Source organism: Coprinopsis cinerea (assembly GCF_000182895.1).
Source record: "Coprinopsis cinerea okayama7#130 chromosome 9 map unlocalized cont3.9, whole genome shotgun sequence".
In the NCBI taxonomy this organism is placed as follows: domain Eukaryota; kingdom Fungi; phylum Basidiomycota; class Agaricomycetes; order Agaricales; family Psathyrellaceae; genus Coprinopsis; species Coprinopsis cinerea.
In genome coordinates this window covers 1,841,155-1,867,118 of record NW_003307536.1, presented here as the reverse complement: position 1 = coordinate 1,867,118, position 25,964 = coordinate 1,841,155, and the positions used below count along the sequence as shown (strand labels likewise).

Sequence of the window (25,964 nt, the reverse complement as noted above, 5' to 3'; positions counted from 1 at the left end):
CCTCGGATGCACGAAATGGACGCAAGCTCATGCGCATAAAGTCTGGTAATTACGAGGAATGAAATTGACAATACTTTACAGCGTAATAATACAAGTGGTACAACACCAGAAACATAGAAGAGTAATAATATAACAGAAGAAATGGAAGCACATTTAGGCTTCCTCGTCCTTCTTGCCACGGCTGGGGACAGAGTCAATTGAAGTCCAACTTTTTGGAAGATAAAAGCAACTAACCTGGACTTGCTTGGGAGAAGTTCCTGCAGAAAGAAAGAGTTGAGCAAAAGTCGTAGACTTGACATGAGGACAGGGTCCTTACAGCAGCAATGTGTGGCACGACACCACCCTGCGAGATGACAACGTCGCCGAGGAGACGGTTCAATCTGAAGAGCACGTTAGTCGAGTCCAGGCGAACGAGAGCCAATCCGACTCACTCTTCGTCGTTACGGATGGCGAGTTGCAAGTGTCGGGGAACAATACGTTGCTTCTTGTTATCACGAGCGGCATTACCAGCCAACTCGAGAATCTCAGCAGCGAGGTATTCAAGAACGGCAGCAAGATAAACTACAAGCGAAATCAGATTAGCCGATCGATAAAGGTCTTGAAGACAAAAACTCACCTGGGGCACCAGCTCCTACACGCTGGGCGTAGTTGCCCTTCTTCAACAGACGGTGCACACGACCGACTGGGAATTGGAGACCAGCCTTTGCTGATCGGGATTGGGACTTGTTGTCACCACCAGCCTTGCCGCCAGAAGATTTGCCGGCTTTTCCTGTTGAAGAACCGTTAGACGTCGCCCTTGTGTCCAGTGTCGTTCCAAATCGTACCCTTTCCGCTCTGCAAGGACCTTTGGATCAGTATACGAGCTTCCTAGACATATAGAAGCGACTAACCATGTCGATAAAGTATTATTACAAGGGTCGAAGGGCAGGAAACGAGGGGGAAGGTGGTGGTAGGAACTCAAGGAGTGTGAATCAACAAACGGAGCCCAAACGCGTCAATTTATGTGGCCGTGTTTACATCTCACGTGAGCTCGTGCATTCTCGCCTTGGCGCGTCGTCGACGTCAAACAGCATCCGGCAACGGGCGTTCCGCTTTTTGCTCTGCGAGCTCGACGGCCTCGACGACAACGACGAAGAAATGTCGCTCCTAGCACAGTGGTCAGCGCGAAACTCGTGTCTCCGATCTCATACCCATGTATATCTCCGACGGACAATCTATACCTCGCCCCGACGACTAAAGGACGCCCCCGAGTCTCCGAATGCTGCATCCAAGGACAGCGCCCCGGGACCCAAGCCTGACGGCGAAAAGTCTGGAAAGAAGGCTGAGCTTGGACCTTTACAAAGACCTTTGGGAGTCACGCAGCGACCGACGACTGTGGTCAAGACGACGACGCAGAAACTAAAGGACTTAATGGACAGTGACTACCGTATGGCCCAACGGAGACACCTGTACGCATCCTGTACTTGGTTTCTGTCTTCTCTTTGACTCATTCAGACCACTAGTATCAAGGAAGCAAACAAAGGATACTTCCATGATCTCAATATGACTCGACAGCACGGTGGAAAGACCTGGATAGCCCCCAAAGTCTTGATTCGCGAGGATGTACGTGTCCGTCCTTGGGTCTTGTTATCTCCTTGATTAGACGTTACCTGTCTTACAGAGGGCGCTGTATCTGCCCAATATCTCCGGATCCTCCCTGCTGGATAAATCCGAAAAACACACGACGACCCTTTGTTTCGGCAAGATCTCAGTTATTTCGATGCTGAGCACCAAAATCTCTGAAGTGCGTCACGGTGTTTAATTCGAAACTGACCAAGAAACTCACAACTCCTCCTAGATCCACGCAAAGGCATTCACAGATCTGACAAATGCCAGGTTCTTATCAAATCCGCACTACCAGTACATCCAAGTGAACCTGCAAGAGAACGTAATGAAAGCGTTCCTCGTGAACCTTTTCCTCAGCGGGCTCCGCAAAACTGTTCCTTCAGAGTTGCAGGCGAACTACCTCATCTCAGGACAGAACATGGAGTATGTTCGGGAGGCGATGGGCATGACAAACAGCAGAGTGGGATACGTTTACCTTGTCGACGAGAACTTGCGGATACGATGGGCTGGCTGTGCCGATCCGACAGCGGAAGAGATCCAGTCCCTGGAAAGCTGCACGGGTGTGCTACTGAAACGCCTGGAACGCAAGACCCAGCAGGGGAAACCTGACTCGTCCAAAAAGACAGTCTCTGACACCCCAGAACCTTCTCCCTGAGTCTCGCAAATGGAACAAGGCCAATGCACATGTGAGTTAGCATAGCATCTTTTCCTTCCTCCACATATCATTGATCGTTGTGACCCATGATGTAGCGTATGCGCGGCTACTTGGACTCCGAATCCAGCGCCTAATACTGTGGGTCCATATTCCCCTGAAACTGCACGTTGATTGTGGTTGAAACAGCATTGGGTAGAGGATTCAAGGGCCGCTGCAAGTACTTGCTTTCTGACGGTGTCTCAGTCAGGGATGAAGGTGTCCATCGTTATCTCTATTGCACGTAGATTACTTTTTTAGACAACTCCGGATGGAAATTTGAACGTGAATGCGAACTGCAAGGCCGAGGACATCTCATCTGAAATAATGAACCAGCTACAGTCGTACTGAAGTTTCCAAGTAGAATGCTCAGGGACGGAGAGACAAGGCGGGTTCGAAGTGTCGTTGACTCGCTCATGGGAGTCCACTGGTCATATTCACGCCAAATGGATAATCACAGGGGCTTGCAAGCCGTGTACCTTCTTCTTCGCGGTGTAGCTGACCATCGTTGCTACCAGCGATGCTGTGCGCTGACTCTTCTGAGGTCGCCAAACAGCGAGTGTGGCTTGAATCCTCGCGCCCTGACTCTCCACGGAGTGCGGGCTCATGAACTTCGGAGGTATTTCCTTCTTCAACGGGGCTCAATGCCCAGAATCTTTGCCACCCCCTCCGCGCCTAGTTCACAAGCAGGTGGAAAGTACTTTTGCCCTTGTACTTTCATCCTAAGCGATTTTCTGTCCAGCGCACGCGACCTCAGTTCAGCGCGCGTGGAGTTGCATTGACCTGCAAGCGCGCGTCGTGATGATTGATCCGGGATGCCAGTGTTTCCCCTTTTGATAATCCTTCCTCGTGACGATCGCCTGGCTCGACACAATTCGCTGGAACAGTACGCTACACGGTTTACAGCATTGAGGCTAACAACAACACAGAGGCTGATCGATATGTGCGACGCCTGCGCCAGTCTGCTTCGTCGCCCCATTATTGATTGGCGCCGTGGATCACTTGGCGACCGAGTTTCCCCTTTGATTTCTAGGGCAGTTTCCGATAGGAGTTCCTCACATACGGGCAGATCTAGATACCCTCACTTTGTTTTCCAGGTCCAAGGCTCTCCACGCCAACAAGCCCTTCTCTGAAGAGAGATGGCTTCTCAATTAGCATCTCCGGCCAGCTGTCATGCCGCGACATTCTGACGATGACCGCAGATTTTGCACATCCCCGGGACATGTACAAGGTTATTGGGTGAAGAATGTCCTCGCTACGGGCAGTGAGGCGCGTCAACGCGTGAGCCCATGTGCGCGCATACCCCTGTTCCAAGCATTCGACCTGACGGCACCGCGACAATCAACTCTATGCTGAAGCAGACGTGCTTTCGGGACCGTTTACGGTACTCATGGAACGGGAGTTTATTGGGATCTGCCTCGCTTAGGTGGTACTCCTACATCCCTATAAAAGCGCTCGGAGAATTGGCGATTAAACACCAAACCAACCCGCCTTTCCACTAGCTTTCAGCTTGAAACCCTCGAAACAACCAACCCGACTTTACTTCCAACTCGAGCTCTTACAGATATGTCTGGAATCAACAATCCTTATGCTCAAGGCGGCTGGGTTAACCCTCAAAACCCATACTCCATCAACGATCCCCGCGGCTCTGGAGCTCCCCCGCCATCGATCTACGGCGCGCTCCCGTACTCCCAATCCCAGGGACCACCGCGATTCGTCGAGTTCCAGTTCACTGGTCTAAATCCCGACGTGCTAAACTGCATAGTCATGGGCCCCAACGCAAGGCACTGCTACACCATCGCCACGAGCCCCGCATCGTCAAATTCACCTAGTGTTACTGGGATTCGCAATGATAGAGGAGTGGTCGTTGCGAAGATCGAGTGGTACCAACGGCCGTCGGTCGAAGCGCCAGAGTTCTTGCCGAAGCAATATGCTGGGCAGTGGATGCCTTTGTCGAATGATATGAGGTGAGCAGGGCTGGATTGGTGTTGCTGTGTGAGCCGGTTGGACTGATGCGAGAGTTGGTTCCCTAGTCATAGGACGCTGTTGGTCAATGGACGGCCGTATGCGTTAACAACGAATGACGGGTCTTTGCAGCTGTATAACACGGCATATAATCCCCCCGAACTGCTTGCAAAGATCTCGCAAACGCATACAGCTGTTGTGTTGAATGTAACTCAAGAAGGCGTTCATAGAGGGATACTCGAGGTTTCCGTTTTAATTGCTACTTTGCTGTATTCTGGGCGGCGTATAGATTGAGAAACGGGCACTAACGAGTCAATTTTCCTACTATATCTTGTATTTATTAAAGCCTGTGCTATGCAACTATGCTCGTAGTAGCGTGTATTTGTTTTTTTACTACACTGTAGCTATAGGCTATGTATTCCTGTATCCAAGAACACTATTTATGCTTGACGTCATTGCTACTCCTTATTCCCCCCTTCGAGTTCCGGCTCGGAATCTGCGACTGGCAATGAGCGGCCTCTGATTGGAATTTTTGGGTAACGGTAGCAATCCAACTACTAGTCTCTTCACGCTTTGTTTCCAAGAAGAAAGTAGAGTCTTTGTGGACAAAGTCTTACGAGCGCTGTTATGAAGCGCCTTCTACTCTTCAATGTTTTCTGAGCTCTCTGTTTCGGCCTTCGATTGACGCTCGAGGTCCATTGGGCGATACAAGTGTAGACCCAACCTGGGACCACGTGGTGGACCCACCAAGTCGGGGATCTTGGACACATAGTCTCTCTGAGGTAGCGAAGATCTCAGGCTGAGGCCCGACACGTCTCAGAATTATTCCCACCAGACCATCGTCTCCGGAGAATCAGACTGAGCTAGCGTCGCGCTTGCAGTTTCTCCTCGAGTCTCAGCGGTTGGCCCAATCGTAATTATCGTAATTACTCAATTAGAGACTCAAACTAAGGAAGCGTGAGATGGGATCTCTTGTCTTGGTCATATTTCTCCGTCCACGACGTAAGCCCTAAACTTTCTGGTGGGCGCCTTCACTGACGGGCGCCAATTGCGAGAGCGTGTGAATCCCGCCCACTTGCCAAATAGGGGTGCTTGGTGTTGTTAGGCAATGCCGGGTTTGGCCTTGTTGTTGGTGGACGTGGCGATTTCGCTGCGCGGACACGCAGTCGCGGCTATCCCTTTTCCTGCGAAACGAGAACAAAATGGCATCGTCTGAACAGACTCTTCCTCCAGGCTGGCATTCTGAATGGTATGTGCACAATCTGGCGTCCAGATGAATGAAAATGAACGACGATGGCCACAGGGATGCAAATGCACAGCGATGGCTTTACATTGGTGAGTTGGGCCAATGATCGCGGTATTGGATATGTATAACCAGATCTATTAGAAACTGCGACGGGTCGCACTCAATGGGAAGAGCCTCAGGTAGCACCTGTAGGCGCGCAGGTGCCCTACGACGGGGTCCCGACTGGAACACCACCGCCGACAACCCACCATACCAAGCGTCGCCAGTATGCTCCAGGCCAAACTCAGGCGTATTATGGTGGCGATTCGACCCTTGATCCTGGATATCTAGGAGGAGTTCCTCCCCAGCAGGGCGGTGCCCAATTGTTCACCCCAGGTCTCGTTGGCGAGAACCAATTCGCGACGCAGCAGCAACAAGCGCAGCCTGGTGCGCAGGTACCCCCAGGGCAGCCCGGATACTATGGACAGCAAGGCCCGGAATACATCAACGCACCCACTTATGGTCAACCCCAGCCTGCATATGGACAACCGGTCGATAATCTCGCCAATCAATTTGGTCAAATGGGCATCGGAGGACAGAAACAGTTCTCGTTGTACACCGCCAATCTCTTGACTTCACCGCCTGATCCAAGGGAACTTCACAACCCACCCCCGGAGATTCGGCTGCCACCCAACTCCTGCCTCTCGCCCGCTCCGACCGCCAATGCAGACCCATCTTATCAGCGATGCACACTCAATGCCATCCCGACGTCATCGTCTTTGCTCAATAAATCGAAACTCCCATTAGCACTCGTGTTGACGCCCTACCGATCCCTGAATGAGGGCGAGGAACCTGTCCCAGTCGTCTCCGATACTGTCATTGCCCGTTGCCGAAGGTGTAGGACCTATATTAACCCCTATGTCCAATTCATTGAAGGTGGTAATCGGTATGTGTATTGTGAGCGCTATGTCATTTTCCCAATTCCTGATTCGCGTCTAGCTGGCGCTGCTGCATGTGCAACATGACGAATGAGGTTCCTCAACTGTTCGATTGGGATCAAGTACGAAATCAACCTGGAGATCGCTGGGCACGAGCCGAGTTGAACCACTCTGTTGTTGAATTCGTTGCGCCCACTGAATACATGGTCCGGCCACCTCAACCCGCTGTGTACGTCTTCTTGATTGACGTCAGCAACCCCGCCGTGCAAACTGGTGAGTACTTTGGTTCGATCTATGATCATCTCACACCTAACACGCCTGGTTAGGCATGGTTGCTACTGCTACACGCACCATTCGCGAGAACCTCGACCGCATTCCAGATGAAGATGGACGAACCAAGGTCGCCATTATCTGTTTCGACACTTCGCTGTACTTCTTCTCGATGCCTGTGAGTGGATTTGTAGTCGGAGGGTTCAATGGTATTCATCGCGTCGCTTTAGACTGGAACCACAGAGTCCTCCATGCTCGTGGTTTCCGACATCGACGATGTTTTCCTTCCCAAGCCCAACGATCTCCTTGTCAACCTCGCCGAGTCACGCGAGTCATTGGAAAATCTGCTCGACAAGATTGGCGCCATGTTCCAGGATAACAGCATCATCGGAAGTGCCATGGGTCCCGCTCTCCAGGCTGGTTTCAAGTTGATGGTAGGTTTCTCGGTGTTACTTCTGCAACACGAAAGGCTCGATCTGAAATCGTGTTACAGTCACCAATTGGTGGAAAGATCATGGTTCTGTCATCGAGCTTGCCTAGTGTGGGTGCTGGTGCCCTCAAGAATCGTGAAGATCCCAAGATTTTGGGCACGGCCAAGGTGAGCTCGGTCTTTGAAGACCGTTGAATCTCAGTGCTCAATGGTCGCAGGAATCGGGATTGCTTCAAGCCGCGGTGCCTTTCTACAAGACCTTTGCGATTGAATGTTCCCGAGCACAAGTCTCAGTTGACATGTTCCTCTTCAGCACTGCCTATCAAGACGTTGCGACACTAGGTAGGAATAATATTTCTGTTGATATTGTTTCAGTATTGATTGGTTTTCTTTCAGCTGGCTTGCCTCACTATACCTCCGGTCAAACGTACTATTACCCCGGATTTAACGCTGGCCGAGCGGAGGATGCCCTGAAGTTTGCTCACGAGTTTGGCAAAGTGCTCGCGATGCCCATCATGTTGGAAGCCGTCATGCGAGTTCGTGCCTCACGAGGTAATTGTTTTGACGATAGTTTTCATCCAGGGCTCTTCTGACTCGGTCTCAGGTCTCCGAATGTCCTCCTTCCATGGCAACTTCTTCGTCCGCTCGACCGACTTGCTTGCCATGCCCGCCGTTCCTCAGGATCAGTCGTACGCTATCGAAATCCAAATCGAGGAGGCCATCACGACACCATTCGTCGTCTTCCAGACCGCCGTTCTGCACACAACCTGCTACGGCGAGCGGCGTATTCGTGTTGTCACTCTGGCACTCCCGACTACTTCCAACCTCTCCGAAGTATTCGCATCCGCAGATCAGGTCGCGCTTGCCACCTACTTTGCCAACAAGGCCGTGGAAAGGTCGATTACGCACAAGCTGGAGGACAGCCGCGACTTCATCCTGCAGAAGTTGGTGGATATCTTGATTGCGTACAAGACGAGCATGACCTCTGGAGGTGCTGGTGCGAGTGCACAACTTGCAATTTCTGAGAACATGAAGATGCTCCCCGCTCTCATTCTCGGATTGCTCAAGAACGTAAGGCTCAATTCTCCTTGGTCTTGACATCTTCTGAACTGTGAAACAGGTCGGCATCCGTCAAAGTGCCCAAATTCCACCCGATCTCCGGGCTTATGCTCAAGCACTCTTGACCTCCCTCCCCTCGCAATTGTTGATCCCCTACCTCTACCCCACTTTCTACTCACTTCACAATATGCCTCCTGAGGTAAGGCGCCTTTCTGAGACGCGTTTCATGAATCTATTCTCATGACCTTTAGGCTGGAACTATTGGAGAACAAGGCGTTATCCTCCCACCTCCTCTCCCTCTGACCTCCGAACGTCTGGAGCGTCACGGTCTCTTCTTGATCGAGGACGGCCAAACGATGTTCTTGTGGGTCGGCCGCGACGCTGTTCCTCAGCTCATCATGGACGTGTTCGATCTCCCCAACTACGAGGCTCTGCGTGGTGGCAAGGCAGGTATTTCCTGTTGCTGGGTACTACAAATTCTAATCTATCTTCCTTAGACGATACTCCGTGTCCTCGACAACCCCTTCTCCGAACGAGTCAACGCTGTTATCCAGAAGGTCCGCGAGATGCGCCGTGGCCCATACTTCCCCCAACTCTATGTTGTTAAGGAAGACGGCGAGCCTTCTCTCCGCTTATGGGCCCTGAGTGCTCTTATCCAAGATCGCGCGGACGTTTTGCCCAGCTACCAGCAGTTCATCTCTTCCTTGAAAGAAAAGGTTAGTAACGCTTAGAGCTGATCGTCCCTAGCAGACCGGAAGCTAGTCGCCGACGCTCAATTTCTCTCGTTTACGAACCCGGACTGGTTGACACGTTTTGCTCTGTTCCTCTTGCAGGTCAGTGCCAGTGGAAGTGGGTACTAAAACCTCTATGGACACTGTGGTCATCTGGCTTGGAGTCTGCAGTATTAGATTCACTTTTTATACGGTTGGAGTGTAGACTTGTCGAGGAATTATCTATTTCGGTTTCCTTCTCCTTGAAATGGGCCGGCCCTAAAGTCAAGGGGCTGCGCGATCACGTGGATGCTTTTGACATAACGAGAACGCGGAGGCTTTTGTGAGTTGAACAACTTTAGTCTTTGACCTCGACGACCATGATATCCGCAGACGACGTTTTCCAAGAATCTGAGCCCGTCGTCGTCGACTGCGACCTTCTCGAGGCTGCCAAAGAGAATGTTCAGCCCCTCGCCACCGGTCGACGTGTGACGGCTCTTTCCACTGTTCTGGCGACCCCCGCCGCACAACGCGATGCTAAATTGTCGGCGACACGAAATAGACTTCGAATCAACGTCGAGCTAGCACTGGAAGATGAAGACGGTGATCCATTGGAAGCTTACTGTCGTCTCGTGTACTGGACCATGGAGAACTACCCTCAAGGTCACAGCGCAGAGTCGGGGCTGTTGGAACTGTTGGAAGAAGCCACTCGCGTTCTCAAAGACCACAACGGCGGGGTGTACCGTGGAGACATGAAGTACCTCAAGTTATGGCTGATATACGCCAGCTACGTGGAACGGCCCACCATCATTTATCGGTTCCTGCTCGCCAATGATATCGGAATCGGGTTCGCGCTACTGTACGAAGAGCACGCAGCTGTTCTAGAAAGGGATGGCCGGTGAGTACGAATGTATACCTCTATCCCATGGTTACGCTTTGAGCTCAATCATTGCGAGAACTCAGGAAACAAGAGGCAGATGAGATTTATGCTTTGGGTATCGCTCGTAAAGCAGAACCCCTCGATCACCTAGAAAGCCGGTATCAAGATTTCCAGAAGAGGATGATCTCGACCTTTACGGCGCCTGCCCCTGAACCCGCGAGGACGACCCAAGCTGCTCAGCCTAAACGTCAGGCGCTCGCTACGACGTCGAAGATCCCCACCTCGACATCGAGAACCGGCGGCACGCGAATCGCGTCATCGAGCCGAAATACGACGGTAGCTGCTCCCACCAATATGCCACCACCCTCGAATCGTGGGGGATTCCAAATCTTTGTGGATCCTTCTGGTCAGAATGGAGAAGCGCGTGAAGGAGGGGAGAATGGGTGGCACGATCTCGGAACACGTAAGACGAGGGTGAAGGAGAATGTTCCGGAGACGAAGAAACTCGTTGGGACGACCATCAAGCAGGCTGGGAAGACGAGGAGGGTGGTATCGGCTTCGGCTGCTTCTGGTTCTGGGTCCGGCTCCTCGGGAAGCTCAGGCTCCAAGTTTGCGATATTCAGGGACCCAGTGGATGCCCCAACCCCAACCCCACCAGCGCCTGCTGCGGCTTCATCCTCGAGAAAGCCGTCGTCTAGCGGGAAGGCTACCAAGGCATTTGTGCCTTTTGTTGATGAGGCTGATGTGAAAAAGCCATCTCCTATACCACCGGAGACTCCTCGTGCTGCGACGCCTAAGTTCACTCCCTTCCGTGACGAGGTAAGCTCTCCATAACTCTCCTTCATCGATAACCTGACTGATCGCCTTATCCTTAGGGTGATGCTGAGTCATCGCGGGCGACTGCAGTCCCAGTGGGCGATGCAGTGATCAAGGTCAAGAAGACAGGGCCCAAGGCTCCGGTGCCAACTTCTGAAGCAGAGGCGCTCAGAAAAGATCCTCTGAAAAACTATTCGACGAATGATACGTGAACTCGCCTATACCTATTCTTGCACATATGTCCTTTCCTTTTTTGCACGGTGTATTGTCATTCACTCATTGCTTGAATTCCATTGTATTTGCTGCACAGTCTCGACCCTGGGTTCTCTCAAAGTTTCCGTCTTCCGACTTCTGGACTCTAGACCTTCATATCCCTTCAGCGAATGGATAACTCATAGACTGAATCTCCTTCTCTTCTCCGGTGGTTCCTGTCCCTTCCCGTAATCCGTAGTGTTGTCGCTCAACTATGCTCAAGCTCTGCCAGGTGAGTTTCCCTCCGGCTCGTTCGCTCATTCACTCAGTCCAGTCACAAAGGAGTACTGGTGAGGTACTTTGTTACCATATCACCATGCGAAGGACGGTGGCGGAGTCCCTTCCGTTCTCTCCAGCCCTTCCTGCAGTGGAAAAGGCTTTGATCTTGAGCCGAATTCGATGTCACCGGATATTGGTCATGACATTGAAGTGCTGTTACTTCGCCACGTTACACTATCCGTTATTAGGTGGATTTCCTTTTCATTTTTGTGAGAAGGAAGATTATGTTCTGCTTGGCGGAGCTCCCCAGACTCTGCCGAGTGTGATCTTCCTGGGGTGAAGGTAAGCCGAGGATCATCCCCGGTAAGCCCTCCGTTGCTGGGGCGCTCTGTGCGCACCAAAGGCTGGTCCCAAGTAGGGCTTCCCAGCTAGGAGGATCACGTAGGTGGATCGCTGGTGGCTCAAGCTGGTTGCTTGGAACACATGCACCTTATGGGACTCTGCAGCTCGAACAGCATGGTGCGTTTCATCTCGGGAAGCTCATTGAGGCCACCACTGACCTCCAGTGCACACAGGGCCACGCAGCACTCTGAATCATTCTCTGTATACCGCCGTAACGGGAACCACATTATGTGTATACCACCCCTCCAAGCTTAGACTCCATTTCAGGTAAGTAGGTTGATGAGTCGTGCTTGCCAAATAGCGCGGCCTTACATGCCATCAACAGCCCACGATATAGGCTTCTCTCCTGCAACGAAGGATCAAAATTTCATTCCGCGGATGAACGACTTCGCACCTGTCCAGGGTTGTCGCAGCAACGCCACCCTTTTAGCGTGGCACGCGAAGGAAACACATCAAGCGAAGATAGGGTATGGGCGAGTATAAGAAGGTAGGGGGGGAGGCGTGCCAATGCCTTTTCCTCACCGCACCTGGCTCTCACCCAGCTCAACGGTCAACAACAACAACAACAACAACAACTGGATACCACAAGCCTCTCGCCTTCTTCAAACAGTTTATATCATCTCTCCTTCTGACATCTCCGACATGTTCTTCACTCGCATTCTCATCGTCGCTTTTGCCCTCGCCCTGTCGGCGTTCACGGTCTCAGCAGCACCGACTGGAATTAGGAGCATCATCCGACCCCATCATGAAGCCATCCACATCCTAAACAAACATCACATGCCACGCTCTGTGGACGGAGCGGCCATTGGTGGTGTCGCACAGGTTGTCAACGTCGCTCAAGGTTCGGAGGCTCTCGTTGACACCGGCGCGGACGTCCCTGTCTTGTCGGAAGTTCCGGTTATCCGTGAAGCTACGCACAAATTCGAATGGGCCCCTCAGCAGGCCATTGTTCCGAAGTAAGTGGCTCCTCACACCATTTGCTGTGAAGGGTAAAGTCTGACAATTTGTTCTGCATGATTGTGCAGGCCTCCGGCAGTTGCTGAGCAAGGAGTGTTCTCTGAGATCGTCAGGATCTTCCTCAACCCCTCGTCGCCGACTGCATCTGGCCAAACGCATGGCAAGAGACGCCGTGTTGCCCGACGCAGGCATCCTGTGAGTCGTGTTTCCCTTTTGTTTGTTGTCAGTTTGCCTGACCTTGGGAACGTTTTGTAGTAAATCACCGCATTCCCACATCGTGTTTTGTTACCCTATACCCACCGGCTGGCACAAAGTGCTCTCACTTGTACGTTTTCCATTTCATTGTACCAATCGTTGAAAGGCTAATCATGCATCGGTCTTGCCCAGTGAAATTATACCCCCTCTCTCATGCGACGCTATATGACCCCTAACTTATTCTTGGATGACGATCCCTTTGGAAGAATCGGCCCTTGGGAAACGAACGAGACTTAGAAGACTCACGGAGCAAAAATGGGCTAGATGGGATCTGCTTCATTCATTGCGAACACGCGAGCGACTCCACTTTCTGGCTCCTTTTGATGACTATAGCTGGTGGTGGTAGGGTGCCTTTCACTATGTGAGGTGCTTCTTTATCCCCTGGCATGCACGAACCAACGATTTCGAACGACACTATCTATGTATCTATTCACGTTACGCGAGGGAAGGATTGGCCGGAGCTCGGTTCTTTGGGGGATACACTTGGGGCCAAAAGAAGTTTGGGAAGAGTGGATGTATAGAGATGATGACAAGTAGGAAGACGAAGAAGCTGTAACGATAGATGATTCCACCTAGATGTATCAACGACTTGATTGTGGTACGACAATTGTACATTTCTTCATGATCTATTCGAGGACTTCTGGAAGATAACCACATCTCTAGTTAATCTTGCTACCATGAGTCGCCCAGCGCGTATCTGCAGATGCGGCCAACATAGTCTGGGAGGGTTCACCGCGCCAAGAGAGATCATCAGGGACGCCGAGTCGGAAACCTCCCTTTGTCCAAAAGCTTTTGATCACTGCAGGGCTGACATCCCGGATCCCAATATGTTGCATGTGGCAGTAGGCACGGTCATGGCGTATTCGCAACGCCTTCGAGGTGAAGTTTGGACAAAGACCCGTTATTTGGACCTCGTGTGAGGGTAACTGATATTGTCCGTAGAGGTTTGGAGGCGGAGACCAAGGCTCCCGCGCTCGCCATTGCTAGATGGCCTTTCACTCCAGTTTAATTTCCTACGACTTTGACCCGACGCTTTGTTGAGACCAACTGTCTTCCTTTCCCGCGTTATAATGTCCCTTGAAGGAGTGTCTTGCCCTTTCATAAGTGCGGGCCATTGTTCACTTAACGACGTCTTTCGACGGTGATTATTCCCTTTGTGTCATTCCGAGAGTTCATTTACTTGTTTTGAAAGTAAACGACAATGATCACACCGCAACCACATACCACACTTGGTAAAAGCGCGGGAGTAGACAATGGGTCAAAGCTGTGGCATCTGTCGTTACTTCTGCGCTTTGGCTTCACGGATAGGGCTATAAAAGGCGCTGGGATTTGGACGAGAATTCTTCAGAACCGCAATTCCCCCAGCTACTCCAACCAGCCCAAGTCTTCAGCACTCTAAAGTCACCTACTTCTACTACCAAACAACCACCACCCACAATGTCCTCCAACAAGGTCCTTGTCGTCGCTCAATATGGCCACCCCAAGCTTCCCGGAAGCAAGCACTGGGCTCTCCTCATCATGAACATCAACGATAAAATGACTCCCGGTACTGCCTACGAGATTACTGGCTCTACCACCACCTACACCCTGAAGACCCCCGAGGTCGTCACACCTGGCAAGGCTAGCTCTTTCATGGGAATGATTCCTGTGGGAACGATCCCCGAGATCCAACTCAAATACGCCGACACAATCCTCCGCAATACTGCAGTTAGGACTGGAGACAAGACTTGGCACTGTCAACACTGGGTCATGGATGCTCTTGACAACTTGAAGCGCGCTGGACTCCCGATCTCGACTGTCACCCATGAGAGCCTTCTCGCCCAGTTTGGGGCTATGATGTAGGCCCTCTCCAAGCTGCGACCAGCCTCTCATCACCCTTCTGAGTTTCTTCTCTTTAAATTCTACATTTTATGTGCCTCATTATCTTACCCTACTCCTGTTTTAATTCTGCGCCATATTGCCGCCTTTAATATAATTAGTTGACGCTTATTAGAATGTCCGATCGGTAGTGTTTTGCGAAGGAACCCAATGGCAATGTCGTGATTTTTTACGGATAAGAATCAATGCTTCAAGGTTATTAAAGGCTACTGAAGTATAGGTGTGAGAGGCCGTATACGTGCCCAGTCTGTGTGCGATCTCGTACGCAACGCAGACGATTCGAGTCCGCTCTGAATCCTGATCAGTCAATGGGCATTCAAGCAAGGTATCGTGAGCCCGGGGATCTCGGTGATGGCCAATCAATCCTGGGAATCCAAGCAAAGCCCACGGCATTTGGCGCGTCGCTGGATGCATGCTCGCTTCACCGTGACCAGGACGGCGACTCGGACGTTGGGCTTGCCGATACAATGCAGAAAGCAGCTCTCTCGTTGATGAACTAACTAACCAGCCATGCGCAGCTCGCACACAGCAGGGGTGAAAGTCCCGTGCACGTGGCTATTACGAACATACTCGTTTGCTTTCAAGTTATGGGGCGACCCATTCGCCGGAGAGTAAGTCAAGCGTACTCCATGACACATTTACGAGATTTTCTCTGAGGCATCTGACAGAAATGATAAGCATTGGAATTCCAAGGAAGAGCAATCTATCCTTCCCTAGACACCGTCCAAACTTGGCATGATGAACGAGGCACAAAGGCAAGTTTACCTGGCGACCCTTTTGTTCTTGGACACAGAGATGCATTCCGAAGTGCAAGGCGCGACGGCATCCGCTCTTCTTTCCTCCCCTTTTGTGCGTGTTAGGCGTACTACGTCCCATTGGGGTGCACTGACGCGTTGAACTAGGTAGGGACGGTCAGAGCCTGGCAGTTCAACCTGGTCAGGCGGATTCATTTCTATGGGCTGATCTGTTCAAGGAATAAAAAGCCTCTAATACAATATCTGGCCTTCTAATCCTGCCCTCCCATCGAGTGATTTCCTACCTGGAGCGCTCGCGATGATGATCACTTCCAGCTCTGGCCTAGAGCCTATGGTGTCTCTTACTCGCCTTTTTCTACTCGCGCTCACTCTCGCTCAACTCTTCACATCGACAACGGCTGTTCGAGGTCAAGGGATAATTGGTGCAGGGAAAGTAATCTACGACCTTCCTTGCGCCCACGCTTGTCGTCAAATCATCGCTCCCAGTCCACTCCTATGCGACTCCAAGCTCCCAGGGGAAACCCACACGACGGACCCCACCAACCTGACGGAGTGCTATAGCAAGGATGCAGCATTCTTTTGCGCACTTTGGCCCTCTGTATCGAAGAGCATTGTCGGCGGGACAACCCCCAGATCTCCAAGATCGAGAGGTTTTGGGAGACCTATCCACTCGCTGGCACCGGCGTTTTCTTGGACCCTGCACAAGTAGGACCGATCATGAGTTACCAGGAGGCACTTCGTTACGCCCATGTAGATGTGGAAGAATTCGGTGAAGGGAACATCCCGTCTGTCGTGGCCTGGGAACCCTTGAATGCGACGAGCCTCGTCCGCGCAGAGGACTGGCTTGTAATCTACAACGGATTGCTCCTCCTCAACACAGGCGGCCTGGTTCATGGGCGAAACGGGTAGGCTTCCCATTCAGAATTTATTTGGAACGGATAAACCTGACCGGGCTTGTTCTTGTTTTACAGGGTCATTGTCGCTGTTACCAGCGTTTTTCTCCCCGTACTCCTTTCCTTATTGAGGTTTCTCCCTGGGCGGCTTGTTTGGTACAGTCGCTTGGTGATCTACCTCGAAAACCGTTCATTGGCTATCGTCATCGCACGCCGGTGGCTGCCAATATCGGTTTCATGCCGACGCGAGGCCAGACGCTATACATCATCTACCTTGTGGTGACCCAGATCACTCTTGCCATACTCCCCTTAAACTTCTTCAAACCATGGGGCTACATGTCACCGCCCTACTTCTCGCAGCGCCTTTTGGAGTATCTCTACTCGCACCCTGCTCTGCAAATCCTTGGCGACCGGACGGGCGTCATAGCGATGGCCGACTTTGTCGCTCTTTTCCTTTTTTCCAGCCGCAACAACATCCTTCTATGGATCACCGATTGGAGCCACGGAACCTTCATTCTCCTTCATCGATGGGTCGGTTACTGCACCATCATCCAAACCTGCATGCACTCCCTCCTCCTCCTCATCTTGTACGGGAAAGACCACGAGTACCAGTCTCATCGGAAATTCTGGGTCTGGGGTATCGTTGGCACTCTCGCCTTTGTGATACTCTGGCCGGCGTCCCTCCTCCCCGTTCGCCAGAGATGCCACGAATTCTTCCTCATATCCCATCAAGTCCTCTCCGTCATCGCCCTAGTTGGGACCTTCCTTCACATCTACATATTCTATGGCTATAGATGGGGGTTTGAGATATGGGTGTATGTCGGAGGAACCATTTGGTTCCTCGACCGCTTCATTCGAGTTCTGAGGATGTTCGCGAATGGTTATCGGACAGCAGCCATTACCGCCATCGACCCCAGTGGTGAATACCTCCGCGTCGAGATAGATGGGATCGTTGCGGAAGGACATGTGTACTTAACCTTCCCCACTCTTGGTTGGAGATTCTGGGAGAGTCATCCCTTCTCCGTGTTATCGACAGTCACAGCGGGTCGAGCAAAGGTCGCTAAAGGTGTCGAAGATGTCGCTACATCGAAAGTCGCAGGTCTTGACCCGGAGAAAACCAGTCGACCCAGTTCTTCATCGTCAGGCTCGGGTGGTCACTCAACAACCGTTCGTCCACGAATTACCCTCCTTTTCCGCCCAATGACTGGTATTACAAGGACGATCGGTCAGCGCTTATCAGCATTGGGCAAGGGGCAGCGCCTGGCCCTTCCAGTTCTGGTCGAGTCGTCGTATCACGCTAATCCAGCTACCCGAAATCTTGCCCATTGTACCACTTTACTCTGTATTGCGGGCGGTGTAGGCATTACCGCCATTCTCCCAATCGTCAGGACATTCGGAGGCGCTCGTGCTCGAGTTGCGTGGGGAATGCGCAACGAATGGCTTCTTCGGGCAGTCGAATCCGACCTAGCGGCTCTCAACCCTACCACCGTCCACGTCGAAACAAGTATAGGACAACGGCTGGACGTTGTTCGATTGCTGAGGGAAGAATTGATGGATAGCGAGGACGCTGGTGATCTGGGCGTGGTTGTGTGTGGTCCGAGTGGAATGTCAGATGATGTACGGAATGCAGTCAGTGAACTCGGAGCGAAGGCAAAGAGGGGAATCGTGTTTATCGACGAGGCGTTTGGTTGGTAAAATTCTTTCCAGGATCTACTTAACACTTGTATTGGTATCCTCACGCTCGCTTTCCCAATACACATGTCCAATTCCTCCTACTAGTCATCAAGCCGTCGATTACGAGTGAAAGAGCACATCCATTGAACGCCGAGGAAACGAGCTCAGGGGAGCGTTGTGCGTGATTAAAAAAGCGCGGGGGATGCCTGAAGAGGATACAATGAAAAGAGGCATTGACTGGTAACTTACTACAGCTGAGAAGGCGAGACTAAGAAATCCATAATCCGTATGTCATCCGCAAAGTCATGCGCATCTTTCGAAACAAACACCATCCGTCCAGTCACAGGGCACAACGAACACCGATCGGGGGTCGTGTCATCTTCTGGAGGGCGGGCATTCACAAACACCGTCCAAGGCGTGAACGGTTCTGGATTCGAGGCAGGGACACTACTGATCGCGATAGACCTCGACGTGCTGGTCGATCGAGATTGATAAGAGTGGAAGACAAAATAGTTTTCGGTGTAGCGAGTCGTGTCTTGTGGGGAGTACAGAGGTGTGTTTCCAGACCACGATGGACCGACGTAGTTGTCGACAGTGCCGACGCGAATAGGAATCCGGATACGCGGGCTTTGTCCCAATCCCCTATCATCTTCGAGCGTTCCCCGAGCCAGACTGTACAATTCCAGACCCCATCCGTTCCGCCGAGATGCATGAGGGTCTCCTGACCCTGGAATCGCCATATCGTGGTTTTCGGGGAACGCAAAATATAAGTCCAGCAGCATAAAATACGGCCTGGAGAGGCCATGACACGTCCATGTCGGAGAACGAAGGAATGCATAGTCGAAAGGTTGGTTGGCTCGTACGAAGTTGAATGTCGGTGGATTGATGGTGATAGGAACACTGTTGAGGTCATCTAAGTGTGGTTGTAAAGGCGGTATTTCGTAGAGGCGCATCGTTGGAGTGTTCTCTGAATCGTCCAGCGTGACAACGGCGTCTTTGAAGAGTAGAACCTGTTGGGAATGCCATTAGTTAAGGCAAGTCGCGTACAGAGCGAAGCTGAGGCGTACATGATACATGTTATCAGTGCCTTGCCACCGACATGCAGTGCCCTCTCGCACGTTCCACACAACCAGTTCCCCATCAATACCCAAGCAAAACAGGTCGTCACAGAGACCCAATGGATCAGTGTCGAGACGCAGATTTTTCAATTCTCCTTGTAGTTTAAATTGGGGGTCTTCCGAGTCAGGTTGGAGGGTATATACTTGGGCAGAAGAGGCGTTTTGGGCTCTACAAAGGTTAACAGAAAGATGTGTTTGAAAGAGAGGGTGCTTACTCTATTTTCCGGATCCCATTGAGCAAGATGGTGGCCCCGTCTTGAGAGAGGTTGATTTCAGAGATGCAGAATCCTGCGGGGAATGTGAATTGCGCCACTGGCGCAAGCTTCAGTGGCATTGCTGTACCACATCCGAGGTCCCACAAAGAGGCGGACTGGATGTCAGAATTGTCGGTATATGCGGCGACAAGATAACGCCCGCCAGGGACCAAGAACACCGTCTTCACAGTTAGATTAGTCTGGGCCACCTGCGGGTTTAGAATCCGGATGGACGGTGGTCGTATCGTTCCATGATTATGACGCTTCAGTAAAGAGAGGAATCGCGACGGAGAAAGTGCCAAATGTTCAAGATCCGGAAGCGACATATCTTCAAGAGGAAACCAAGCTTTCCGTACGCCGTTGCGAAGGCACATTCTTTCGATTGCCTGAATCCAAACGATGCGGCTTTTCGACTGCGCGTACCAAGTCTTACAGGTCTAGTAGATTGATATTAGCGAATTACATACTGACATGAGCAATACGGATTGCCTTTCTCAGAGTCATTAAATCCAAAGGCTCGAGGAACCTTTGGACGCTCAACATGACATCTTGTGATGCAAGGCACTTCGGGAGCGTAGTTGCCGGTGGCTGGGACTTGACATCAACGCTGGGCGCTTCTGTAGGAGACCCATTAGTAGCCGCCTTGCGTCGCTTTGGCTGTTTTCGTCTGGTTGAAGTTGTCGATTCAGCCATGGATGAAGATGAGGTCAAATTGAAAGAGGCCGCCGCCGGCAGTGGCAACCCGCAAACGATCACTGGAAGCCTTGTATTCTAACAACTACAAACAAGCTACATCTGCGACGGAGAAACCAAAAGGTCCATCACCCGTATCTCATCCTTTGTACCGCTATAAGAGTCTTTAGTAACGGCCACCACCCGTCCACTAAAAGGACAGACGTCGTAACGGTCAGGTTTTGGAGCGTTACCCCGGTCATGGGGGTTGATGAAAATGGTCGAGCACGAAAGATGAGGAGGGCGAGTTGGCAACGACGGGTCAGGAATAGAAAAGCTGGTCACCGCCAGCATGCGTGTCGGCGAGTTTCGCAGCTCCTGACTTGAAAAGAAAACAAAGTGGCCGTCCGCAAACCCGCAGTTGTCCTTGAGAGGAGGATCAGGGGAGCTTGGACTCCAGTTGGGACCGACGTAATTTCCCGCTATACCCATGAGGGAGGGGAATACGGTGGGCATCGCACTGTTCGCTTGAAGGAAGGCGTGAAGCTCCATTCCCCAGCCGTTTCGTTGTGCAGCATGGGCGTCGATGGCTGGTGTACCATCCTCGCGGTCGCGGCTTTCATACCAGTCTAACATGGCTAGGAACGGGGAGGGAAGGAGATGTTGCATCCAGTGTGGCGAACGGAAATACGAAAAGTCGGACGGCTGGCAGACTCGCACAAAGTTCAACTTTGGCGGCGTGATGTCTGACACGACAAGCCTGGAAAAGTCATCCACGCGGGGTTCGAACGGTGGTATGTCGTAGATGTAAACTTGTGTGGTCGGCTGCTTGTTGGCCATCAGAAGTGCAGTTTTTCCAAACGTGGTTCCCTAGATAGACTTTATAGTCAGCTCTCGGAGGGGGAGGAGGTGCACTTACATATGAGATGTTGTCTTCCGCCTTGGTACCCCAGCAAGAGGTCATGTTGTTCTCGAAATCCCAGACGACGACGGTGCCTGTTGCGCGGTCCCACAGCAGGAAGCGGTCTTCTGAGATACCCAGAGGTTCTGCGGTCAATGGAATATGGTTGAATTCCGCGCGAAGCTCAAATGTGGGCTGTTCCAATCCTGGGGAAACCGAGTATATATAGGTCGAGTACGAATCCCTGCGATGCAATGAGAATGGGCGATTGTTAACCAGCGGATAGACTCACTCGTGCTCTCTGAAGCAAGGCATGATGACAGCTTCTCCGTTGGCAGAAAGGGTGATATCAGTAATGATAAGTCTATCCGGAAAGTCGAGGTGGGCAATGGGGAATAGCTTCATAGGATACCTTTCCCCAAATCCGAGGTCCCAAAGCAAGCAACCAGCGTCGTAAAGATGCTCGTCTGCATCCTGACACGTAACGGTGATCAGGAAGCGACCACCGGGTACGAGAAAAGCGCGGTTGATCTCGAACGTGTCGTCGTCTCCTGCTCTGGGCTGAGGAACCAGTGAGCGCGTGAGCAATGGTCGAACTGTGTCGTAATTATGGTTGTCCAGTAATCGCAGAAAGCGCGACGGTGACAGTGTGAGATGTTCCAGGTCTGAGAGACTCATCTCTCGGACAGGAAGCCACGCTTTCTGGATGCCATTGCGCAGACAAACGCGTTCGGCAGCGCGTATCCATGCAGCGCGGTTTTTGGAATGATCATACCAGGTTTTGCAGGTCTAAAGTAGTGTGAATGGGATGTCTGCTTGTTACCGACTGTAACCACACCTTTCTGAGCGTTAACAAATCTTGCGGGTCCAGAAATCTCTGCACATTAAGCATGATATCCTGAGAAGCGAGGCATTTCGGTATCGGCTGTTCCAGTTTGATTGAGCTTGGCCCTGGACTGTCCTCTGCAAGTTTTCTTATTTTCGTTCGTTTTCTTCTGCCAATGGCTCCTCCTTCGCCCATGGTGAGAAATCCTAAATGGAGGGGCACAAGAGAGTAGAGAACCAAGGCGTTAGTTGCCGAGCACAGCCTACACCCGGGAGGCGGTGATGCCCGGCCCACAGGAACGGCGAGGTTCGATCCAGTGCTGGCGTCGTTTTTTTTTTTTTATTCCCTCGGAAAGGAACGTTGATTCATGAGGACTTGGCGAACATTGAGATTCTTGACTATTGTTGGTACATTCTAAGTGAATAAACGGAAAAGCTTCTATTCTACAACCCCTCAAAGGCAGACGCCAGCACCTCCTTCTGCTGGACCTGGTACATCTTTCCAATTCCAGGGGCGGGCACCGCGCTCTCCTTCCTTCCCACAAAACGGAGTGGAGTCGATTCTCCGATATCGCGCAACACATCCTGGATGCGCGAAAGAGCATGCGGACCACAGCCTTGGTTCCTGGGCTCCTCCTGAAGCCAGACAAATTCCTCTGCTCTCGTATACGGCTCCAGGATCTCTTTCAGCTCTTCGAATGGGAATGGGGCCAGTTCTTCGAGCCGAACAAATGCGACTTGGTCGGTGAGCGAACGTGCTTCGCGTTCCTTGATCAGTTCATAGTACACTTTGCCGGACAGCATCACTACGCGCTTGACGGTAGACTTGTCAGTGATAGCGGGGTCATCGAGGACGGGTTGGAACTTGGTTCCGGGTTCAAGGTCTTTCATCGTAGAAGAAGCAGCCTGGAAGCATGTCAGAGCAAGTCATCGCGGATCGCAAACTACGTACCGAGAGTCGAAGCAAGCCCTTGGGCCCCGCAATGACGAGAGGCTTGCGATAGTTGCGGACCAACTGCCTTCGAAGGAGATGGAAGTACTGAGCAGGCGTTGTAGGGTACACTACGTGCATGTTAATGTTGGCGGGGTCTTCGCTAATGGAATAGCGGTCGTTCGTCAACTGGAGCATCCGCTCAATCCGAGAGGACGAGTGTTCGGGCCCAGCACCGTCGAGTCCGTGTGGAAGCATAAGAACAATACCGCTCTGCCTCATCCACTTGGCTACCGAGTCATCAGTACACTGAGGAAGACCTAACAGTAGAGGACTTACTCTCCGCAGAGGATATATAGGTGTCGATGATGATTTGAGCGCCATTGAAAAAGTCACCAAACTGTGGAATGGTCAGCAGTGCTGTAATTGCAAGCCAGTGTACTCACCTGGGCTTCCCAGATAGGAAGTATAGAAGGTCGTTCCCAGCTAACGCCGTATTCAAACTAGAGTAGCAATTAGTGGATACACAAGGGAGTCTTCACTTGCGCTTACCCCAAGAACGCCCATCTCGCTCAAAGAACCTGGAATTCGCTGTCAGTTCAGCATAGCTTCAACATGAAGTAAACGTACTGTTTGCGAGTTCGAGTTTTCCATTCGCCGCCAGTTCGTCATTCAGAGGAACAATGACACCTTCAGTCTTCTGGTTCACAAGCATAGCGTGTCTGTGACTAAAGGTACCACGACCAACGTCCTGACCAGAGATTCGAACATCATTGCCCTCGAGCATCAATGAACCAAATGCCATCGCCTCTGCAGTAGCCCAATCGATCCCCTTGCCAGTTTCGACACTCTGAAGCCTGTTCTTGACGTGTCGGTGTAGCTTGGGATGGATTTCCTGATAACCTGTCAGTACTTGTACCATTCCCAAGAAACATAAACTCACAAAGCCTTCCGGAACTTTGACACTGGCACGCCCAACCTTTTCCAGTACATTGCGTCCAACACCAGTATCCGGGTTATGTTGGGCCTCTTTGCTTGTCGGCCAAACCATGTCTTTCCAGGACCCGTCCAGGGTCGGAGGATACCATGGAGTGAAACTCGAAGAAACCTTGGCGAGTTCGGCTTCGAGATGGCTCTTCCAGTTACCCCTCACCCGTGTAACGTCGTCGGCAGTGAGAACCCCCTCATCCTACCAACAAACGTGAGAACGATCGCAGCGAAATGGCGACGCAACCCACCAGCAGCTTTTCCTCATACAGCTGAGGAACAGACTTTCGGGCGGCGATCTTTTCATACATGAGCGGGCTCGTGATACCAGGCAAATCCAGTTCGTTATGACTGAGAGATCGTCAAGGTCCGCCATCTCACGGAGCGAGGAAGACGACTTACCCCCATCGACGGTAGACCAGTAGGTCGACGATGATGTCCTGTTCGGTTGTCAGTTGCCCTGCTGGAATACGAGAACGACCTACTACGCACCTTTCTAAAGTAATCCCTATACCTGAACGCAATTTCCATGGCCCGTGCGACGTCTTGCAAAGCGTAAGGACATTGTCAACGCCAACTTGAAGAGACATACCCTCAGGATAATCGCCATTGACGTGAAGGACAGGTGCATTGATCATCTTGCCAATGTCCGAGCAATACATCGAGGATCGGGCGCCTGAAGCTGGGGTTGTATATCCAATGCTGCAGGGGGGTGAGCTCTCGACTATACCCTAGGCGCAAAGACCGCTCACTTGTTACTGAGGAAAGGATTAGCAATAATGTCAAAGAAGAAGCGGGAGGCAAACTTACTCGACGACCAGATGGACACTTCCACCACTCGTATAGTGGGGTAGATTGCCTGCAACATGTGTGAGCAGAGGTCAGACTCGAAACCGACAATACCCACTCATTCCCAGCGTCTCCATTATAACACCTTGACCGATGAAACTGGCATCACCGTGGAGTTGTACGCACATGACCCTGTCTCCAAGCTTGCAGTCTGCTGGTGAGGTCTTAAGCAAGGAATACTGCTTGGCGCGCGTCTTTCCAATGGCAACGGGATTCACGGCCTCTGTCGGCCAAGCGTTAGCCTTTGCGTCGAATAACAACGCTTTCACCTACCGAGATGGGAAGGGTTGGGCTGTAGAGATACCTTGATCGAGGCACCGGATCCATAGGACAGGGTTGGAGACGAGACCAGATGACTGAGAACATCCCCTTCGGCCCCATACTCCTCCGGAAGTTCTGAACCTCCCTTGATCTTGTGGAAGAGTGCCGAAGGTGGATACTGTAGCAAGTCGGTCAAGAGGTTCAACCTCCCACGGTGGGGCATAGCTAGACAAAGCATTTAGTACGTGGCGATACCGTCAGCAATAAAACATACCGAGAACTGTGTGTCTGACACCGCTCGATGCAGCTGAGCTGAACAGCACGTCGAGAGCAGGAAGCATTGATTCACCTCCTTCAAGACCATACTGAGAGCGGACAGGTTAGCGTCATGAGTACATGCGAGGACGACAATGTCATACCCGTTTCAAGTTAGGAAACTTGGCCTGTAAGAAGTGGTCGAGGACTTCACTCCGTGCTAAGAGTTGATATATCCTTCGCTTCTTCTCGTCACAGATCTCGGTAAGCGTGCTCTTCTCTGGTGATGGCAGGGACTGGGACTCGAGCAGGTGAGAGAACCAGAGGCGCTCAGTCTTGGAGGTGGAGTGCATGAACTGTTGGGCAGCATTAGAAACTGGTAAGACGGAAATCGACAAGGGCGAGTCACCTCGTAGCCAATTCGACCGACGTAGATTCCCTCCAAGGTCTTTACAATATCCTCCAAGCTCCACAAATCTTCACCCTTGCCAGATCCCACTGGGCGGGTCCATACAATACCGTCGACGTTGTATTGCTGTTGCTCCCCTTGATCTTGGCCCAAGCCATACCGAGTTGGACTGAGAGCAGCGACTTCTTCCCGGTGTATAAGATCCAAGGGGTCAATCCTCGCAGCGCGATGGCCGTGAATACGCATAGAGTCGACGTAGCGCAGCAGCGATGCATTGACAGACCGATTCTTCAGCTGTTCAGCCGTGTCTAAGCTGGGGTAAGTGGTGACCATCCACTGAGCACGCCGTGTTACCTACAGTCTGGGAAGACGAATTCGTGTGGCTTGCGATATCCAAAAGACTCGTCGTGGTAGCCGCGCAGACCTGTCACGGCCTTGGCTACTTCCCGCCGTGGGTAGCGGGCAACGCTGCCTCTCGTTCGAGACAGCACATACATGGTGGTCAACCAAGAAGAGGCTCCCCCTATGTGCCGGCCTTGTCGGTATGTTCAGTACTCTGTTATCAGCGCAGGTAAGCCAGATGCATGTGGGTATATCATTGAAGGCGACCCACAAGGCTCTGAGCTCG

At 51.8% G+C, this 25,964-nt stretch overlaps 11 protein-coding genes across 11 annotated transcripts; 7 read left to right on the top strand and 4 right to left on the bottom strand.

The window, feature by feature from the left end:
- Window positions 1-43: 43 nt before the first annotated feature.
- CC1G_03575 (histone H2A) lies at window positions 44-957 on the bottom strand. Its single transcript, XM_001832509.2, has 7 exons — window positions 891-957; window positions 825-834; window positions 617-769; window positions 432-561; window positions 317-380; window positions 235-257; window positions 44-181 (listed from the first exon to the last, which is right to left on the bottom strand). The coding sequence occupies exons 1-7, from the start codon at window positions 891-893 to the stop codon at window positions 154-156; spliced, it is 411 nt and encodes a 136-aa protein (XP_001832561.1). The 5' UTR covers window positions 894-957; the 3' UTR covers window positions 44-153.
- A 180-nt stretch (window positions 958-1,137) lies between these two features.
- On the top strand, window positions 1,138-2,260 carry CC1G_03574 (F1F0 ATP synthase assembly protein Atp10; the record flags this gene model as incomplete). Its single annotated transcript, XM_001832508.1, has 4 exons — window positions 1,138-1,448; window positions 1,503-1,602; window positions 1,661-1,783; window positions 1,838-2,260. 4 exons carry the CDS (start codon window positions 1,138-1,140, stop codon window positions 2,258-2,260), a joined length of 957 nt encoding a protein of 318 aa, XP_001832560.1.
- A 1,602-nt stretch (window positions 2,261-3,862) lies between these two features.
- On the top strand, window positions 3,863-4,267 carry CC1G_03573 (hypothetical protein; the record flags this gene model as incomplete). The annotated part of the gene is made up of 1 exon (XM_001832507.1): window positions 3,863-4,267. The coding sequence occupies one exon, from the start codon at window positions 3,863-3,865 to the stop codon at window positions 4,265-4,267; it is 405 nt and encodes a 134-aa protein (XP_001832559.1).
- A 1,196-nt stretch (window positions 4,268-5,463) lies between these two features.
- Window positions 5,464-9,153, top strand: CC1G_03572 (protein transporter SEC24; the record flags this gene model as incomplete). The annotated part of the gene is made up of 14 exons (XM_001832506.2): window positions 5,464-5,510; window positions 5,565-5,596; window positions 5,649-6,432; window positions 6,486-6,697; window positions 6,751-6,872; window positions 6,925-7,128; window positions 7,188-7,292; window positions 7,343-7,466; window positions 7,521-7,660; window positions 7,707-8,195; window positions 8,245-8,382; window positions 8,435-8,650; window positions 8,681-8,899; window positions 9,017-9,153. The coding sequence occupies 14 exons, from the start codon at window positions 5,464-5,466 to the stop codon at window positions 9,041-9,043; spliced, it is 2,859 nt and encodes a 952-aa protein (XP_001832558.2). The 3' UTR covers window positions 9,044-9,153.
- A 120-nt stretch (window positions 9,154-9,273) lies between these two features.
- CC1G_03571 (other/BUB protein kinase) lies at window positions 9,274-10,801 on the top strand (the record flags this gene model as incomplete). Its single annotated transcript, XM_001832505.1, has 3 exons — window positions 9,274-9,791; window positions 9,857-10,592; window positions 10,649-10,801. The coding sequence occupies 3 exons, from the start codon at window positions 9,274-9,276 to the stop codon at window positions 10,799-10,801; spliced, it is 1,407 nt and encodes a 468-aa protein (XP_001832557.1).
- A 1,168-nt stretch (window positions 10,802-11,969) lies between these two features.
- Window positions 11,970-13,683, top strand: CC1G_03570 (hypothetical protein; the record flags this gene model as incomplete). The annotated part of the gene is made up of 4 exons (XM_001832504.2): window positions 11,970-12,418; window positions 12,488-12,614; window positions 13,521-13,558; window positions 13,617-13,683. 4 exons carry the CDS (start codon window positions 11,970-11,972, stop codon window positions 13,681-13,683), a joined length of 681 nt encoding a protein of 226 aa, XP_001832556.2.
- A 428-nt stretch (window positions 13,684-14,111) lies between these two features.
- Window positions 14,112-14,516, top strand: CC1G_03569 (hypothetical protein; the record flags this gene model as incomplete). The annotated part of the gene is made up of 1 exon (XM_001832503.2): window positions 14,112-14,516. One exon carries the CDS (start codon window positions 14,112-14,114, stop codon window positions 14,514-14,516), a length of 405 nt encoding a protein of 134 aa, XP_001832555.2.
- Window positions 14,517-15,638: 1,122 nt separating this feature from the next.
- CC1G_03568 (metalloreductase) lies at window positions 15,639-17,895 on the top strand (the record flags this gene model as incomplete). The annotated part of the gene is made up of 4 exons (XM_001832502.2): window positions 15,639-15,740; window positions 15,869-16,212; window positions 16,279-16,312; window positions 16,363-17,895. 4 exons carry the CDS (start codon window positions 15,639-15,641, stop codon window positions 17,893-17,895), a joined length of 2,013 nt encoding a protein of 670 aa, XP_001832554.2.
- An 892-nt stretch (window positions 17,896-18,787) lies between these two features.
- On the bottom strand, window positions 18,788-19,936 carry CC1G_03567 (hypothetical protein; the record flags this gene model as incomplete). Its single annotated transcript, XM_001832501.2, has 4 exons — window positions 19,736-19,936; window positions 19,208-19,683; window positions 18,922-19,161; window positions 18,788-18,884 (listed from the first exon to the last, which is right to left on the bottom strand). The coding sequence occupies exons 2-4, from the start codon at window positions 19,324-19,326 to the stop codon at window positions 18,788-18,790; spliced, it is 456 nt and encodes a 151-aa protein (XP_001832553.2). The 5' UTR covers window positions 19,327-19,683; window positions 19,736-19,936.
- A 99-nt stretch (window positions 19,937-20,035) lies between these two features.
- Window positions 20,036-21,840, bottom strand: CC1G_03566 (hypothetical protein; the record flags this gene model as incomplete). The annotated part of the gene is made up of 4 exons (XM_001832500.2): window positions 20,036-20,788; window positions 20,838-21,063; window positions 21,112-21,608; window positions 21,658-21,840. 4 exons carry the CDS (start codon window positions 21,838-21,840, stop codon window positions 20,036-20,038), a joined length of 1,659 nt encoding a protein of 552 aa, XP_001832552.2.
- Window positions 21,841-22,088: 248 nt separating this feature from the next.
- CC1G_03565 (dehydrogenase E1 and transketolase domain-containing protein 1) lies at window positions 22,089-25,833 on the bottom strand (the record flags this gene model as incomplete). The annotated part of the gene is made up of 18 exons (XM_001832499.2): window positions 22,089-22,550; window positions 22,597-22,865; window positions 22,915-22,975; window positions 23,022-23,078; window positions 23,128-23,156; window positions 23,206-23,470; window positions 23,519-23,764; window positions 23,814-23,913; window positions 23,965-24,002; window positions 24,055-24,107; window positions 24,155-24,264; window positions 24,373-24,421; window positions 24,470-24,680; window positions 24,716-24,897; window positions 24,947-25,037; window positions 25,092-25,283; window positions 25,337-25,644; window positions 25,695-25,833. The coding sequence occupies 18 exons, from the start codon at window positions 25,831-25,833 to the stop codon at window positions 22,089-22,091; spliced, it is 2,862 nt and encodes a 953-aa protein (XP_001832551.2).
- Between the last annotated feature and the right edge of the window lie 131 nt (window positions 25,834-25,964).

Coding starts and splice junctions, on each gene's coding strand:
- CC1G_03575 (XM_001832509.2), bottom strand. Junction 562..616: donor TGTAGGAGCTGGTGCCCCAG/GTGAGTTTTTGT, acceptor TTTCGCTTGTAG/TTTATCTTGCTGCCGTTCTT. Junction 381..431: donor GCCATCCGTAACGACGAAGA/GTGAGTCGGATT, acceptor CGTGCTCTTCAG/ATTGAACCGTCTCCTCGGCG.